Source organism: Cercospora kikuchii, assembly GCF_019650295.1.
Source record: "Cercospora kikuchii DNA, contig_00005, whole genome shotgun sequence".
In the NCBI taxonomy this organism is placed as follows: domain Eukaryota; kingdom Fungi; phylum Ascomycota; class Dothideomycetes; order Mycosphaerellales; family Mycosphaerellaceae; genus Cercospora; species Cercospora kikuchii.
Window position 1 is genome coordinate 2,943,957 of NW_025408586.1, and position 18,261 is coordinate 2,962,217.

The window sequence follows — 18,261 nt, forward strand, 5'->3', positions numbered from 1 at the left end:
GTTTTACGCTTTGGCTCTCGCTTCACCAAAGTGCCTCATACACATGCACCTCCAGCTCGTCGTTCAGAACCAATGTCTCCTTTCGCTTACTCGTCATCCTCCTCGTCCTTCGATGCGAGGAACTTCCTTCGCTGCTCCTCCTCGTTCTCAGCCTCAGCTGCCTGGTGGTCCCTCAATTGCTTGACACGGTCGGCTGGACCTGGAAGGCGTCCAATGCGGTCGGAGACTTGACCACGTCCAATGAGGGACAGAACGATGGCTGCGCCGACAATAAAAGTGAGAGCGAAACGGTAGACGCCATACCACGCTGGTGCCCAGCCAGCTCGGCAAGCGCGGGAGTCCTTGTAGTACATGTAGTTGAAGATGAGGAACTGGGAGATCAGGGCGTATTCGACAGGGAGGAGGATGGTGGGCCAGGCGAGAGCAGTGCCGATGACACCGATGGAGTAGCGGGACCACCCTGCCTCACCACCGAACTTGGCCCATTCGAGGCCCCAGTGGATGGCTCCGAGGAAGGAGATGATCTAGACGTTCGTCAGTATGTCACTGGCTGGTACAGACATGTGGCAGACATACGGTAGCGCCGTATCCGATCTGGAGAGGCTCGAGAACGTGCAACATAAGCTCGGCGGTCTTCTCGCTCAAGATGAGTCCTGATCCAGACTCGTGAGCGGCGTGGATTTCGTATGCGCAGAAGACTGTGCTGAGCGAGGTTGCAACATAGGGGAGAACACCAGCCAGACCGATGTAGAGGGCTGGCTTGGGAACCTCGGACATGTCGAAGGTGTCCTTGATGGTTTGCTGTCACTTCATCAGCGCTTGCTCTATCATGTCCGATGCTTCTCATGCACTCACGATATCCTGGTTGACACCAGCCATCATCTTGTCCTCCTCCTTCTTTTCTGCGGGCGCAGCGACCTCGCCAAACACGGGGTGGACAGACGAGTCCATCGATACTCTCTCTGGGTCGGCTTCGAGAACATGCTTGGCCAATTCCTTCTCATGCTTCGTATCAATCTTGTCCATTGGCGGGCCATCCTTGCTGGCCGCACCGCGAGCAAAGTGCAGAGCCAATGGCTTCACAGCCGCCGCTGTTTGTGGTCTCCTGGCGAGTGTGCATAGTTGCGAGGTGATTGTGGTCTGCAGACGAGCGTTGACGTTGGCGCGAAAGGTCGGCTGAGCTGCGGCATTGAAGCTTCGCAGGATGGTCCGCGACGCGCCCGTGCGGAACATGGTGGTGTGATATATCTCGCGACTGGGTTGATGAGTTCCGTGTATACAATTCTCAGCTGCTCGCACAGCTCAGGAGTCGGAGGGGGTGGAGTGGAGAATGATGGCGGTGGTGAGGAGTGGCTGGCTTTGGGTGAAGAGGACTGCTCAGCTCACCAAGTCGAGGAGCTCTGGCAGGTGAAAAGCTTGGCTGCTGGGAGAGCTTTCGGTGTTCCATCATCGTCGACAGGGAACATGTCGGCTTGTCACGTCACCAGCACGTGTATACCACGACGCGGACCACAATTTCTGAGACTAGACTGCCTCTTCCCACTCACATGTGCTTCAGTTGAAGTGAATATTATCTTGTGTGCCTGAGGTTGTGTTCATTCGTCCTACTCTACTCTGCCAATTCTCCTACTCGGCTATGGAATGACGTAGCTTGCCTATTCGTGGGGAAAGCAGAAAGGGCAAAAGGCAACGCGGTGTTGACGCCGTGTTCTGTTTCCTGTTTGGCGGCCACTCCTGCACGTGTTGTATACGTCGACAGCTCGACAACTTCTTCTCCGCGCGTGTGTGTGTGTCACAAGCAGGATTCCGCTCCTTTGGTCACGACGACGACGACCACCACGGCACGCTCCCTTTCATTCCTGCCCACAGGAGCGTCTGCATTGCATCACCACTAATTCACCTCGCCCGCCTGTACGCTGCCGCCTACGCCTCGACTTCACCCTACGACTGCTACGATTCCATGTCCGTATGAGCAACGACGACACATGACGGCCGACCTATCATAATTTCTCCCCCTCCGACACGACCTTCCCAGGCCCGGGTGACGGCCACCAACCGCCACCATGGTGTTGGAAAGTCTGGTCGCCAACCTGCTCAACAGGTTCTTGGGCATGTACGTTAAGAACTTCGACCCCAAACAGCTGAATGTCGGCATATGGTCGGGCGACGTCAAGCTCAAAGACCTGGAACTGAAGCGGGAAGCCCTCGACCAGTTCCACTTGCCACTGAACGTGGTGGAAGGGCATATCAGCTCTCTGGTCCTGAAAATCCCCTGGTCCAACCTGCGAGGCCAACCCGTACGCATCAATATCGAAGATGTCTTCCTGTTGGCCGCGCCCAAGGAGGATCAAGAGTACGATGCAGCAGAGGAGGAAAGACGAGCACATGCGGTGAAGATGGAGAAGTTGGACAGCGCGGAGCTGCTGAAGGAACGCAACACTGAGGGCATGTCTCAAGAGGAGCAACAGAAGCAGCAGTCCTTTACTGCAGCACTGACGACGACGATTGTGGACAATGTGCAGATTCAGGTCAAGAATGTGCATATCCGCTACGAAGATGCCCTCTCAGACCCAGGTCATCCCTTTGCAGCAGGTATCACATTGCAAGAGCTCAGTGCGGTATCGACAGACGAGCATTGGAAGCCCACATGGGTGGCGGGAACGAGCACTACCACTCACAAGCTGGCCACCCTCGGCTCTCTAGCGGTCTACTGGGACACCGATGCAACACTGTTGGGCACAGGAACGGGCGAGCAACAAGACATCGACCACAATGCGACAATGGAGAAGTTTCGCGAAATGATTGTAAGGAGCGGCGATAGCGAGGCCGTGAAGGATCACCAGTTCATCCTCAAACCAGTATCCGGTCGGGCTGGCCTGGAAATGGATAAGACAGGCAAGTACGATCGTCCGAAGATGAAGGCTCGTCTTCTGTTCAATGAGCTGGGATTCTTGCTGGATGACACCCAGTACCGAGATGCACTCATGCTGGTGGATCTATTCCATTACTTCATCCGGCATCAGGAATACCGGAAGCTGCAGCCCGCAAAAGCACCCAAAGAGGATCCTCGCGCCTGGTTGCAGTTTGCTGGAAAGGCAGTGCTCGATCGTATACACGACAAGAACAGGCGTTGGTCGTGGGCATACTTTGCAGAGCGACGAGATGATCGTCTCCGTTATATCGAGCTCTTCAAAAAGAAGAAGAAGGAAGAGAAACTAACTCCGGAGGAGACTTCCGATCTGGATCGTCTCGAACACAAATTGACATACGAAGACCTCCGTTTCTGGCGTTCACTTGCTCGCAATCAGCTGCGAAAGGAAGGCTGGAAGAAGCCACAGCCCCAAAAGTCGACGTGGACTTCCTGGATCTGGGGTAGCGGTGGCGGTCAGGAGCAGAACCAAGCCTCGGATGACAGTCAAATGAATGAAGAGCAGAGAAAAGAATTGTATCAGGCTATCGACTTCGAAGAGAAACAGAGTATTGCTCAAGCTGTTGATGCGCCCCGAGAGGCGATCAAAATGCAAGTCGACATGAGCCTCAAGACTGGCAGCTTCACACTACGACGGGATCCGCATGGGAAGAAGCAAGACATGCTGAAATTGCTCTTTGAGGATTTCAGTACCGAGTTCATTCAAAGGACCGACTCAACGCTCGTCGATCTCAGTCTCGGCGGGATGCGTCTCTACGATGGCTCAACAGAGGGCAACCTCTTCGAGCAAATGTTGACAGTCAAGGACGCCCCTGGAATACCCGATAGTCAGCGAGTCAAAGAAATTGAGGATGATGAGGACGCCAGCTTCAGCGACGCCAAGAGTGATCAGGGCGACGATGAAGATGAAGCAGATCCATTCTTCGCGCTGCAGTTCGAGAACAATCCGCTCGACAATCGTGCCGATACAGCACTCACAGTCAAGCTTAAGGCCCTTGAAGTCGTGTACAATCCAAACTTCGTTGTTCAGGTCACTAAGTTCTTCAAACCTCCCGAAAAGCACATGGAGTCAATATCTGCCTTGATGGAATCTGCAGGCTCTACAGTGGAAGGCCTGCGGCAGCAGACGAGAGCCGGTCTCGAGTTTGCCCTCCAGGAGCACAAAACAGTTGACGTGCAGCTGGATCTGCAAGCGCCTCTTATCATTGTGCCAGACACCGTTACCGAGAAGAGCAATATCTGCTTAATTGTTGATGCAGGTCACATTAGCGTCCGCAGTGACTTGATCGACAAGGAGACACTACATGACATCCAAACCAAGCAAAAGCAACAGTACTCGGACCAGGACTTCAAGAAGCTCGAATCACTAATGTACGACAAATTCAATCTACAGCTAGAGGCAACACAAGTGCTCATGGGCACCAACATCGAGGACACGAAGAAACAGCTCGCGCATGATGCGCCGTCTCAGAGCTTCCATCTGATCGATAGAATCAACATGGACTTCCGACTCGATACATGCATCGTCCCAAAGGCTTCAGACTTGACCAAATTCCGCATCAACGGACATCTGCCGCTGTTGCACGCCAAATTCTCAGATGCCAAATACAAGGCGTTGATGAAGCTCCTTGACTTTGCGATCCCCAAATTTGACAAGGACGAGCCGGGCACTAGCACCGAACAGCAACATCTTTCTCCAGAAGCTGCCAACGAGAAAAAGCTGCGAAGGAAGAGCGATGCTAATAAGACTCGCTCCAAATCTACACAAGTCGCAAGGGACGAGCTTGCAAACGAGATTGAGCAAGGCGCAGAGGCCAAGCAACGCGACATTGAACGTGGCGGCAGTGCGGCTATTCGCAAACAAATGGAGGCCAACCCAGAGCAACGCAACTTCGAGTTCCGGTTCACTGTCGACAAGCTTCAAGCGTCACTGTACAAGGCAGATCCTCAAGGGAAGAAGGACGATCAACTGTTGGTCGAGCTGATCGCCGAGACCTTCCATCTTGAGTTCTACCAACGTCCATTCGACATGGTTGCAGACGTCAAGCTCAGCTCGCTTGTTGTCGAAGACCACGTGGAAGAAGCGCCAACCGAAGAGTTTAAGAATCTCATTTCCAGCGAAGATCTAGTCACGAAGAAGAAGCAGGACTTGCTCACTATCCATTTCCAGATGGTCAACAAAAATCATCCCGAGTTTCAAAGCAAGTACGAGGGCATCAAGACAAACCTTGACGCCTCAGTGTCCACCATCAATCTGATGGTGACGCGCAAAACACTCCTCACGCTTCTCGACTTTGCCATGACGACTTTTGTTCCTCCGCCAAGTGATAGTCCTCAACAGCCCGCTGAGATTGAGGATAGCGACAGCGAAGATGACGATGAAGTTGAGGCAAAGAAAGATCAAGGCGACAAGATCCGAATCAAGGCAAAGCTCAATCGCATTGCGGTCATTCTGAACAATGACGGGATCCGTCTCGCTACTTTGAGTTTGACATCGGCTGATGCGAAGATCTTCCTCGCGGGCGGCGCCATGGATATTGAAGCTCGTCTGGGTGCGTTGGACCTGGTCGACGACATCAATACAGGTGTCTCGGAGGACTCGTCTTTACGCAAGCTTATCGAGATTCAAGGAGACGACTTGCTTGACTTCCGCTATCAGACATTCAATCCTGAAGCACAGGACTATCCTGGCTATGATAACACTGTGTATCTGCGCTCTGGATCTATCAAGATCAACTTCCTCACCGAGCCACTGCGCAAGATTATGGAATTCGGCATCAAGTTCGGCAAGATGCAGGCAATATTCAACGCCGCTCGTCAAGCTGCGGCCAATCAGGCTACAAAGGTGCAGGAGTCTGCAGGCAAAATGCACTTTGATGTGTTGATCAAAACCCCAATCGTGTCATTCCCACGCATGGTCATCACGGACAGTCCTGAGCGAGACACGGTCACCGCCTACCTGGGAGAAATCTATGCCAACAACAAATTTGTGCCTCTGGATGGTGAAGCTGGCAACGAGACTGCGAACAAATTGTCGGCTGGCATCCACAATATCCGATTGACGTCCATCTTCAACTATGCGGAGTCGAAGTCTGAAGAGCTTGAGATGATCGACAAAGTGAACCTTGACTTGAACATCACGCAGACAGAGCACAAAGCTGGGCGTAATCGACCAGACACGGAGATTGAAGGTTCAATGTCCAACATCAACCTGCGCCTGACAGAGGGCCAGATGAAGTTCTTGATGGAATTGTCACGAAACATACCTCAAGCTTTCGCATTGGAAGACAGCGAGGCCCTCGAGGAGGAGGCCGAGGAAGAGCTTCCGTCGAATGTGGTTCAACCTGCCCAGGCTGCACAGCCTGTGGGTCTGAAGAAGTCAGAGAAGGACGAGGACGTCAGCCACAAACCATCACGGCAGTCGCCTGAGCTCGGCACCGACGACGATACCTGGACGAAGCTCGATCTCATTTTCAAGATAGGCGCGATCGGTCTGGAACTCGTGCAAGGCGCGCCAGATCAACCCATTGGCGACTTGGAGGCAGCCAGTCTGTCCAAGTTCTCACTCAATGAGACCAGCATCAAACTTCGCATGATTAGTGACGGCGCAATGGAAAGCGAGTTGTTGGTGCAGTCTTTCACTGTCACAGATACTCGACAACACGAGAAGAACAAATTCCGCAAGATCATGTCGCTCATCAACAATGACGTGAAGCAGCAATTCATGGCCAGTGTCTCCATCTCTGGCGGCGAAGAAAGGAACCTCATTGCATTGCTCACGATCGACAGCCCCAGGATCGTACTTGCCCTGGATTACATCTTTGCAGTGCTCAACTTTGTTCAGAACGGTCTGAAGCAAGATGACGCACTGGTCGTGAAAGAGGAAAGCGAAGAATCTGAATCTGGGGGCAGTCCAGATGATGCCAGCATTTCTACGCAGGAACTTGTCGAACGAAAGAACTCACAAGCGCCCAGCGCTCCCCAACAGCAAGGTGGCGGTATGAATATCTCCTACCGTGTCAACATGGTTGACGCACAAGTCATGCTCATCGCGAATCCTGCTATCAGCAACTCTGAAGCCATCGTACTGGGCACCAAGCAAGTTCTCGTGTCGCAACAACATGCAATGGCTTTACAAGTTGAAAAGATTGGCATGTTCCTGTGTCGCATGGATCAATTTGAGACAACGAGACTGCGGATTCTGGACGACTTCAGTATACAGACGTCGCTTGATATGCGCTCCCAAGGCGCCGACTCCTCTCTCACCAGCATTGCTGTTGACATCGAGCCCCTCGTGCTTCGCTTGTCATTGCGCGACATAATGCTAGCCATGCAGATTGTAAATCGTGCTTCAGCGCTGAACACCAGCCCCGACAAGAAAATGTCGGACGAGGAACCAAAGAAATTACAGCAAGTTAAGAAACAATCTGCGAAGTCGAAGAAGGCTGCACTATCGACCAAGAACGCCGCCGCGTCGACGTCGAGGATGCGAGCTACTAGCATCAGCACCAAGAAGACGGGCAGCAAGCAGACCGACGTGCAGGCATCAGGTCCGGGCTCAGCTGTTCTGAAGCGTGAAGAGATGACGCTTTCGATGGAAGGCATCCGTGTCGTGCTCATTGGCGATCTCCACGAGCTGCCAATGCTCGATTGGAGCGTCAAGAAATTCACTGTCGATGTGAAAGACTGGACCGCGAATATGACCGCTGATACCCAGATTGACACTTTCTTCAACGTGTACAACTTCTCTAAATCGGCATGGGAACCCTTGATTGAGCCTTGGCAAGTTGGCTTCCACATGGCCAAGGAGACCAATCCTGACAAATTAGCGGTCGAGCTGTATTCAAGAAAGACGTTGGAGTTGACTGTCACGAGCGCCACAATCGCACTGGCAAGCAAGTCTGCACAATTTCTGAGCAGCGACGAGGATGTGCTCTCTAAGCCACGTGGCAATGACGCGCCATACAAGATCCGCAACTGGACTGGCTTTGATGTAGATGTCTGGGCGAGCGGAGAGCAGTCTGGCGACGATGAAGGCCAGGCAGCTCGTCTGGCAGATGGCGAAGAGCAACCTTGGCGCTTCGAGGATCCATCTACTACACGTGAGACGCTCAGTCCAGAAGGCCAGACTGGTGTCATCGGCGTGCGGCTCGAAGGCAGTGGTTTCGACAGCGTGGACCGTATTCATGTCAATCGTGAAGGCGAAGAGTTGTACAACCTTAAGCCAAGAAAGGATAAGATCCAGCACCGTATGCTTGTTGAAGTCAAGCTTGGTCCCGACAACGTCAAGTACATCACTCTTCGGAGTCCGCTCCTCGTCGAGAACCATACTCAGATCCCCATCGAATTGGGAGTGTTCTCGCCTGAAGAGGGACATCTGCTTAAGATCGAGAAGATTGCGCCCGGCGAGTCAAGACCCAGCCCAGTCGGTGCTGCATTCATGCATTCTCTGGTTGTGCGACCTGATCAAGGCTTTGGGTACACTTGGTCGAATGAACGACTGTTCTGGAAGGACTTGCTCAAGCGGCCAATCAGAACTTTGACCTGCCGAGGCGAATCTGATGACAACAGCCCGCCATTCTACTTCCAGATGCAGTCGGTGTTCGACAAGAATAATCCTCTGACCTCCGTGTACCCTTACCAGCGTTTGAAGCTGTCTGCGCCAATCGAGGTGCAGAACCTGCTGCCTTTCGACTTCAAGTATCGCATTTACGACAAGAATACCAAGAAGGACTGGACCAATTTCTTGCGCAAGGGAGGGGTGTCGCCGGTTCACGTTGTTGAATTGTCGCATTTGTTGCTGCTCAGCATCGACATGCAAGATACCCCTTTCAAGGCCAGCGAGTTTGCCATCATCAACACAAATGACAAGAACGACTTCCAACGGGAGAAGACACTGACAGTGAAAGACAACAACAATATTGACATGCGACTGAAGATTCACTACTACAACGTACCAGACAGTGGTGGAGCCTTCAAGATCACAATTTACAGTCCTTACGTTGTGCTTAACAGGACAGGACTGGAGTTGGACATCAGAAGCAAGGCTTACTTTGGCTCCACTAGTCGGGCGGCTGGTCAGTCTGCACTGATCAACGCCGAGGAAGATGGGAGGAAGGCCACACCGTTCATGTTTTCGTTCCCAACCGACGACCGAAAGAATCGTGCAGTGCTTAAGGTCGGTGACTCGTCATGGAGCCAGCCTGTCAGTTTCGATGCCATTGGAGCGAATGTGGACGTCAAGCTGCCTGCAGAATCTGGCCGAGCTGAGATGCACTGTGGTCTGACAGTCACTGAAGGTGAAGGAAAGTACAAGCTCACCAAGGTTGTCAGCATCCTGCCGCGATTCATCGTAAAGAACAAGTTGAGCGAGGCGATCCAGATTCGGGAACCAGGGTCGAGCGATTTCACGACCCTGCAAGCTGGTGAACTTCATCCATTGAGGTTCCTGAAGCAGACGACCGGCCAGCAGCTCAGTCTGTGCTTCCCTGGCGTCAATAATTCCTGGTCTTCGCCTTTTGACATTGCAAACATGGGTTCAGTACATGTCAAGCTTGCGAAGGCTGGCGAGCGTCAGCGATTGGTCCGGGTTGAGATCTTAATGGAGAACGCCTCGATCTATTTGCATCTTAGTCTGGAAACCAAGCACTGGCCATTCTCGATGCGCAACGAGTCGGACCAGGAATTCCTTTTCTGGCAGGCCAATCCGAATGTGGACGAGGATGAGGAGGACCGATCGTCGGGTTGGAAACCGATCCGCTACAGACTTCCTGGCAGAAGCATCATGCCGTACGCTTGGGACTATCCTTCAACCAAGAACCAAAATCTCATATTGAGCGCCAATGGCAAAGAGAGGCATATCAAGCTTGCGGAAATTGGCAACCTGATACCAATGCGTGTTCCGGCAAAGGGCCAGGCAGGACCAAAGATCGTGGACTTGAACGTCGTCGCTGACGGACCTACGCAAACATTGGTCATGAGCAACTACAAGCCGAACACGAGTCTTTACAAGCAGAAGTCTGCCAGCGCCAGTGCGAGCACGAGCACTGGTTTCGAAGTCAAGGAACAGGACACAGACGTCACGATGCGAGCGACGTTACGATTCGCCGGCATTGGCATCTCGCTGGTCAACTCGCAACTACGAGAGCTGGTCTATGCCACTTGGCGAGACATCGAACTCAAGTACACCGACTCCGAGTTGTACCAGACTGTCGGCCTCACGATCAAATGGATCCAGATTGATAATCAGTTGTATGGCGGTATTTTCCCACTCATCTTCTATCCTTCTGTGGTCCCGAAGACTGGGAAAGAGATGGAGAGTCATCCGATCTTCCGGACAGCCATCACCAGGGTCAAGGACGACTCGTATGGCGTGCTTTACATCAAGTACTTCACGTTCTTGATGCAACAGATGACCATCGAAATCGATGAGGACTTCATATTTGCTCTTCTCGACTTCACCAAGGTGCCTGGCGCAAGCTGGACTGAAGAAAAGGAAGGACAACTTGCTCCAGAGACTCTGGATGTGCCGGAGCCAACGCAGACGCAGAGTGGACAGGACATCTACTTCGAGCTGCTACACCTCCAGCCGATGCAATTCGATTTGTCCTTCGTGCGGACAGAGAGAATCAATGCCGAGGATACTGGAAGCAGCTCGAGCAACCCATTCATGTTCGCGGTCAATGTGCTGACGATGAGTATTGGCAATGTCAACGACGCACCAATCCGATACAATGCGCTCATGCTCGAAAACGCAAGATTGAGCACTGGCGCCCTCATCAGCAGTATTCAAAGCCACTATGTGCAGGAGTCTTTGCGGCAGGTCCACATAGTGATTGGATCTGCAGACTTCCTGGGCAATCCAGTAGGCCTGTTCACGAACATCGCTTCTGGTGTTGGCGACATCTTCTACGAGCCATACCAAGGGCTTGTGACTGATCGTCCACAAGACCTGGGTGTTGGTATCGCAAAGGGTGCTAGTAGCTTTGTCAAGAAGAGTGTGTTTGGTATCTCCGACAGCGTGAGCAAGTTTACTGGATCCATCTCCAAGGGCTTGGCTGCCGCGAGTATGGACAAGGAATTCCAGGATTCGAGACGCATGTCGAGAAGCAGGAATCGACCGAAGCATGCGCTATACGGAATCACTTCTGGAGGAAACGCCTTCGCCAGCTCACTCGCCAGTGGTATTGGCGGTCTTGCCAGGCAGCCATTACAGGGAGCCGAGCGAGAAGGTGCTGCTGGTTTCGTGAAAGGCGTCGGTAAAGGTCTGCTTGGACTGCCGACCAAAGCACTCATCGGAGGTTTCGATCTCGCTTCTTCCATGGCAGAAGGTGTGCGCAACACAACAACGGTCTTTGATCAAGAAGGGCTCGACCGTGTCCGACTCGCCCGGTTCATTGGCACCGACGGCATCGTCCGCCCCTACAGCCAACGCGAAGCCCTCGGCCAATTCTGGCTCAAGACCCTCGACAACGGAAAATACTTCAACGAATCCTACATCGCCCACCTCGAACTCAACTCCGGCAGCCAAGGCGACCGCTCTGGCGCCATGTCTCCTACGTCTCCTCGTAGCCCTACTGCATCATCCGAAGCTAGCATGCTCGTCATGATCACCTACAATTCCATCATGCTCGTCCGCGCGAAGAAGTTGACATCGGAGTGGGAGGTTCCATTGAAGGATATCCAGACGATCTCCAAGGAGCGCACGGGTATGAGTATTGTGTTGAAGGGCGGGACGAATGGGCCTTTTATTCCGATTGCGGATGAGATGAGTCGGAATTGGTTGTACAGGCAGGTGGCGGTTGCGGTTAATGCGTATAATGATAAGTGGAATGCGAAGGGGTGAGATTGGGGGATGATTGACAGAACCTGGGGGATCGGGGATGAGAAAGGCGGAGAATGAAAATTGCATCGGTTGGGTTTGAAGAGCTTCGTGGAGCGGACGTAGTTTGCACATACTTTAGTCATTCACCTGATGTCCCTGTGGGGTTCTCTCTGGTGTCAGTTCCGTTTGCTCGCGCTCGTGCTCGCTGATTCATGCGAGACCTTTGGCGGCATGGCCCCTCATGAAATAGGAGACACTCATGTCTCGAGTCACAGCGCGGACCAATGGCGGTCATGATCTTGATGACGATAGTTCCTAAGCATTGACAAGATGTAAAAGTCTCTCACAGCTCGCTGCGGCGCCATCGCACCCCTTTCCCAGGCTGAGAGCCAGATAGACGTTTGCATTCCCGGAGACAGCTTGATTCCGTGGTTCTTACTTTTGCGATAGACCTCAGGTCTCGAATAAGCCTCCGGTGCATATTCCATGGTTATAGCTAGATGCGGGAACTGGGAAACTGCTATTGATTCAGAAAAAGGTTCTGCTTCTCAGTACGGATTCAAATGCCACAGCAGGTTTGCACTTTGGATGTGTTTCTTCGTGTGGTGGCTAGGCGACCATTTCTGTATTTTCTACCAAGTTTTCAGGAATATGTCTCTGTTTGAGCGAGCAGTGGTTTTCTCCACTGTCATCGAGACTTGGTAGGTTGAGACAATACTTGTCTTTCGAAGCATTGTTACACTACTATGTGTGTATAGACTTAGAGAAGTGCAGGATAGTGGTACCTGAGGTGTCTCGCAGCAAGAGAATATTGGCAGGGAGATGGTTTCGTAGCAAGACTGCGATCTTTATAAGCGACGATCCTCTGTTTCTGCGGACTCGGAGAAACTATTGGGCATAGTCGTGCATGAAGTCTCTGGACAGTGTGATCTACACAGTAGAGGCGCAGAGTAGCTTGGCGTGGCATTCAATGGGTTCCGTGATAGGAGAAAACTAGTATGGAGAAGTACTGGTAGTAAGACTACGATCTGTATGATTGACGAGTGACCGCCTTTGAACGGACCACGACTCTGTCTAGGGAAATTCTAGGCTTCGGTCTCTAACAAAATGATCTACACGGCAGGGCCGCTCAGTCGGCTTTGGTGGCACTCCATGGCTCTCGTGAAGGGAGAGCATTAGGCGTTCGGAGAGACGATGTTGAGACCATGCTTTCGTCCTCTGACAAATCTGATATACATTGTAGGGGCGCTCAGTCACTCTTGATCGCGCTCAATGGCGCGTGCCATAGGGACAAACCAGTAGCTGATGAAATGGCCGGAGGTGATATTCTCATGTCTACGATTAATCGTCCGCTAGTTTTGTACGTACGAAGAAGAAATGCTGGGGAAAGTCCGAATTGAATTCTCCGATAGACTTTCTCTACACAGTACGGACGAATCGTCTTCGATGGTGTCACCTGTCAGCTTTGATTCTATGATTTATAAGCAGGAAGAAGTCCAGTAGCGGAAGAAAGTACCATGTTCAAAGCAATCATGTTCTGTGAACGCGTATTTAAATGAGTGAGCTGATAAAAGTCATAAAACATTTTATAAATCAATTCTATTACTACAATAGGGGCTTCGAATGCCCCGCGAAGGGAAATAGTGCCCCCCGTGGTATCAGTATGCCACCCGCAGAAAGAGAATGCTCGCCAAGTCTCCGATATCCACCGTCGATCGAGTCATTCATACGTCCCCAACCTCTATCATGATGTTCGGTTGATAGAACCGCTGCACATCCTGATTCTCGTTCCACACCGTAATCGATTTGATCTCCTTCCTCCCCATCGTTCCAGCCCTCTGAATCAGCATGTATGCCGCACCCCAGACACTCGGCGTTCCAACCAGCGTAGGGAAACCATCCATTTCCTTCGTGATCCTCTTGCCCGGCCACTTTGGTGCTATTCCCCTAGCGATTCCCTCTTCGTTCGGCCAGTACATCTGGAGAATACGCGCAAAGATTGCGTTGGTTTCGTCGTTGATGGTGTCCTTACTGACAATGTATCGTAACTCGGATGGGCGAACGCGCTGCTGAGCGCAGACCTGTTCCCAGAGAAGCCACCAGATGTCGGACAGTTGACGCAGATCTGGAAGACGATCGGTATTGTGGTTCCAGCCGGGCAGGTGTCCCACAGCCAGTCTCCAAGCAGGACCTGAATAGGCGAATCTGTCAGCTATGCGGAATCTACACTGGAAGCTGGAGTTCATAGTATACCCCAATTGCCTGCTGCGATAATGACGCCTTTGTCCGCGATGAAAACGTTGTCGTAGCTTGCCATTGTCGCCTGTTGAGTGTCAGCCTCACCATTTGCTCGTTCTGGCACGCTCAACGTACTGGGTAAGTGATTTGCCTTCCGTCAACAACGACGGGTCCGCGAGGTTGTGTATGGTAGATAACAGCTTGATGCCCCGTGGATTGACCGTACATGGGGTGACCCAAAAGGGCCATCAGACCCGGATCGGCGTAGGTTCCCCAATTCCCCCCAATGTGAATCGGTTGTCCTCCCTGAGCTGTCCATCCCCAGTCTGCGAGTTGTTGGAATCTAGTGAATGGGCTGAAGGCTTGAGCGCCTGCCATTTGCGGATTTTGCATCCAGCACATTAGAGTGTAGCCTTTGTTCCAGGCTTTGGCGCACACTTCCTCGCTTGCCGGAGCGACGATGGTATTTCCGGGTGCTCGAGTGTCCAAGATTTGGGAGCCATTGGCGGATATGATCGAATCAGATTGATGCGATCTCGGGTGTGCTCCATGGACTACAATGATTTCGGCTGAGGAGGCTGTGAAGAAGATGGTAGCTGCAACGATTGAGAGTAGTAGTAGCATCAAAGGCAGAAGCCCATGGAAGAATGAGTTCGAGGTCCGCATACTTGTGCTTGTTGGTGATTGCAGTTGATTGTTGGAGGTGAGAGGTGCAAGAGTTTCAAGCGAGGTGGGAGCTGTGCTGTTTTGTGCTACGGGTCACAACTGTCCAAAGAGGCACATGTGATACGGGTAGCAAATAGCTCGTGCATATGTCAACATCAGACGCAGACGGAGGCAGAGTCATGTGTAGCGCCCCGCAGAACTTCGTTCTGTGCAACATGAGTTCGCCATGTGGGTGTAGACTTGATATGATCGATCGTGTTCTTGTGCAAATGGGCGTGTCCACTTCTGCTTCGTTTCGGAGTGCCTTATGGCTATACTGCAGCTTCCACAGGCCGCTATTCCACTGGCAAGATTGCTGAAATCTGGCGTGGAGTAGGGACTGCGAGGGTCATCAGCAAAGAACTTACAGGGCCCATGTTCTGATATTGTGCGGACACCTCTGCTTAGATGTTGATGCGAAGAATCGATCAGCAATCAAGCAGGCAGCACTTATCAAAGGGGCAACTAATATCATCAATAAGGCCGACAATGGATACCTCCACTCAGGAGATCGATTGCAAGACTGGCCAGGCGTCCTTCAAACCTGCTTCGGACCGCTTGTCATGTAGCTCATGTACTCTATTGCTGTGATTATCAAAACAATCTGCCTACGATTTGGGCTCCGAGCTTGAAGGCAAGAGATCTCATCAGCCCAAGTTTACACCTTTCTGCTCGAGTGCTTTGGTATCATGAGGCAGGATCGTGGCTGATCCGGCTGCTTCTGTGCGTCGAGGCCATGGTCTTTGGTCGGATTCCCAGTAGCTATGACGCGCCGGGCTGGATCTGGTGATAGGGCATCGATGATATCTCAGCAACTTTGCAGACGTGAAGATCTGGATGTAGATCAATGATCTCCACTGTCAAGGGAAGAAGATGCATGTACATATTTGGACGAAAGAGGTCGAAGGCAGAAGGCCGTGAGGACAACAACACTGGGAATTTCTCGGCCGAGACTTCGCCGTAACCCAAAAAAGTCTCCCGTCAAACCTGCAACTACATATTGACATACAAGCTCGACAGCAACCCGTTCGACAAGATGTCTTCCAATACTCGGCCCTTCAAAGTCAAATCTGATGCCCTGGGAAACACGGTTGACGTTCAGATTGGTGAGCTTCCTGGAATTGTAGCAGAAAACCTCGGCTTGGCAACTTGGGGTGCTGCCGTGGTACTGGCAGATGTGCTTTATCGCTGGACCGAGGACATCAAGAGAATAAGAGCAGAAGTGGAGGATCTGAAAATAAATGACATATCCAAGCATATCCCGGTACTGGAATTGGGCGCCGGAACCGGGCTGGCAGGCTTGACTGCGTCCGCACTTTGGAATCTTCCAGCGATACTCACGGATCTTTCACCTGTGGTGCCAGGTATTGCACATAACATAAGTCTGAACCCATCTCTGGAGACCTATGCTGGGACGCTAGATTGGACATCTCCTTCGACTCTGAACATCTCTTCCCCTCCTGGCAATGATGCGATAACACTCTCTTGCGAAGCCACAAAGACCTCTATCCTGCTCGCGGCAGACACAATATATACCTCTGCCCACGCACAACTTATCCCTTCTACAACATTACATTGGCTCTCGCGTACTCCACACGCAAGGGCGATATTCTGTTACCCCTTGCGATCATCGTATATCGAGCATGCGAGAGACCTCTGGAGAGAAATGCAGGCGTCTGGCTTCGTCTGTGTTGAAGAAGGACGAGAACAGGCCAAGGAACTGTGGGGCGAGATAGCTCCTGTGCCGTATGAATGGTGCGTTTGGGGCTGGAGAGAATTTCATCCAGACGCTGTGGCGAGAGAAGAAGCAGAGAAGGTGGATGGCGAGGGATGGTTGGCGATGTAATTGAACAGCATTCAACACAACGAGATGTCCTGGGGAGACTTGTGAAGTGCCGTTGATGCACAAGCGCCTGCAGACCTGATTCAAGAATTACGTCGATCGCAACGCTATTGACAACACGGCCACAATTCATATCTGCGAGCGACGTTCAGATCCGTCCCACTCGCACGAGAGAGCATTGTCGCTCGAGTCGTGGAAAGTGGACTTGCACATGAGCCACACAAAGCGATCCATGGACGTCCATATCTCAGCTTTCTGCTCGAATGTGGGTCCATCGCCGACATTGGGCTTGGGAACATCAGGTCAAAGTATGAAGCAGATCAGTGATCTCGCATCATATCGCTTAGCAGTCACACAACGACTAATATGCGATAGGAAGATTGTCACATCAAGCATTCACTCGCCGTACCCATGAGCACTTGGTCCTCCGTTGAACTCAAGCAAATTATACGCTCGTTTGCTGACTCTTGGAGTCTTTCTCCTGAGAACCAGAGCGAGGGCGGCGACCCAACGTTCTGGTCGCCCAGAAACAACAAGGATATATGTCTTACTGCCAAAGCTGGGGTTGCTGATCCTGGTTAATTGACATGGCGTGCCATATCGGACAGGCCGCCTAGCTAAGCTGGACATTGCATGTGAAAGTTTGAATGGCAGATATGTTTATCGATTCCATCTACTTTGCCTGCAAGAAGTCTCCCAGAAGCTTCATGTACGACTCCGTCTCCTCCAAAAAGGGCGTGTGAGAGCTCAACGGGAATGTAACCCACTTAGTCCTCGCGGCAATATTGTTGAAATAAGGCCAAACAACCTCATCCTGCGCCTCATCGAAATATCCGTTGATCAAAAGTACGCCCCCTGGCACAGTCTCATTCGTGATCAACTTCAACTTCTCCGTAAAATCCCAATCCTTCACTGTTCCCACAACAGTGAACTCACTAGGTCCATTCATGGTCGCATAGACGGTGTTGTCTTCCGCGACACCAGCAAGGCTTGCTTCAATCTCCGGTGGGAAAGGATCAACGCGACACAAATGTCTCTTGTAGAACGCAATCGTGGCATCTTCGTACTCCTTGGAATCTGTCGTGCCTTCTTTCTCATGTTTGTCCAATGCGTCCTGAACATTCTTTGGAAGTGCTGCTCGGAGACCATTGCAGACTTTCGACCATGTGGGCATTGCAGCAGGCGAGTTTGATACGATGAGCTTTTGCAGACCGGCTGGTTGGTGGTCGACTGCGTATTGAATGGCTTCCATTCCGCCACAGGATTGGCCGAGGAGGTAAAAGTTCTTGATCTGGAGATGGTGTTTGAGATTTTCCAGCTCAGCAATGTGCAGGTCAAACGTGAAGAACGATGTGTCGCCTTTGTGGTGCTGGAGATGGGTGTTATCGCCACAGCCGAGTTGGTCGTACATAATGACGGGAATGCCATAATCGGTGGCGATGAGGCTGATGGGAAGAATATAATCTGCAAGTCGTCCTTAGTCGCGGTATCTCAGTTCAAGTCTAGACCCAACTGACTATGCAGCATCCCAGGACCGCCATGAAGACAGATCAGTGGCGTAGCACTTGGCGACAATTGACCCCATATTCTGTATATCGTCGTTCCTTTCTCTCCAGTGGATGGTATAGTAAATTCGACTTTGCCTGTCGAGGTCGGAGGCGGATAAGACCGGATTTGCCCGGGAGGCTTGGGTGTGTTCTCGTCTGGAATATTGTAAGACAT

General features: G+C 51.9%; 5 protein-coding genes across 5 annotated transcripts; 2 read left to right on the plus strand and 3 right to left on the minus strand.

Annotated features, from left to right (window-relative positions):
- Window positions 1–86: 86 nt before the first annotated feature.
- CKM354_000888800 (uncharacterized protein) lies at window positions 87–1,233 on the minus strand (the record flags this gene model as incomplete). Its single annotated transcript, XM_044804286.1, has 3 exons — window positions 87–524; window positions 577–801; window positions 856–1,233. The coding sequence occupies 3 exons, from the start codon at window positions 1,231–1,233 to the stop codon at window positions 87–89; spliced, it is 1,041 nt and encodes a 346-aa protein (XP_044660221.1).
- An 830-nt stretch (window positions 1,234–2,063) lies between these two features.
- Window positions 2,064–11,774, plus strand: CKM354_000888900 (membrane morphogenesis protein VPS13; the record flags this gene model as incomplete). The annotated part of the gene is made up of 1 exon (XM_044804287.1): window positions 2,064–11,774. One exon carries the CDS (start codon window positions 2,064–2,066, stop codon window positions 11,772–11,774), a length of 9,711 nt encoding a protein of 3,236 aa, XP_044660222.1.
- Window positions 11,775–13,477: 1,703 nt separating this feature from the next.
- Window positions 13,478–14,657, minus strand: CKM354_000889000 (uncharacterized protein; the record flags this gene model as incomplete). Its single annotated transcript, XM_044804288.1, has 3 exons — window positions 13,478–13,944; window positions 14,007–14,076; window positions 14,127–14,657. The coding sequence occupies 3 exons, from the start codon at window positions 14,655–14,657 to the stop codon at window positions 13,478–13,480; spliced, it is 1,068 nt and encodes a 355-aa protein (XP_044660223.1).
- Window positions 14,658–15,732: 1,075 nt separating this feature from the next.
- Window positions 15,733–16,542, plus strand: CKM354_000889100 (uncharacterized protein; the record flags this gene model as incomplete). The annotated part of the gene is made up of 1 exon (XM_044804289.1): window positions 15,733–16,542. The coding sequence occupies one exon, from the start codon at window positions 15,733–15,735 to the stop codon at window positions 16,540–16,542; it is 810 nt and encodes a 269-aa protein (XP_044660224.1).
- Window positions 16,543–17,212: 670 nt separating this feature from the next.
- On the minus strand, window positions 17,213–18,261 carry CKM354_000889200 (uncharacterized protein; the record flags this gene model as incomplete). The annotated part of the gene is made up of 2 exons (XM_044804290.1): window positions 17,213–18,003; window positions 18,057–18,261. The coding sequence occupies 2 exons, from the start codon at window positions 18,259–18,261 to the stop codon at window positions 17,213–17,215; spliced, it is 996 nt and encodes a 331-aa protein (XP_044660225.1).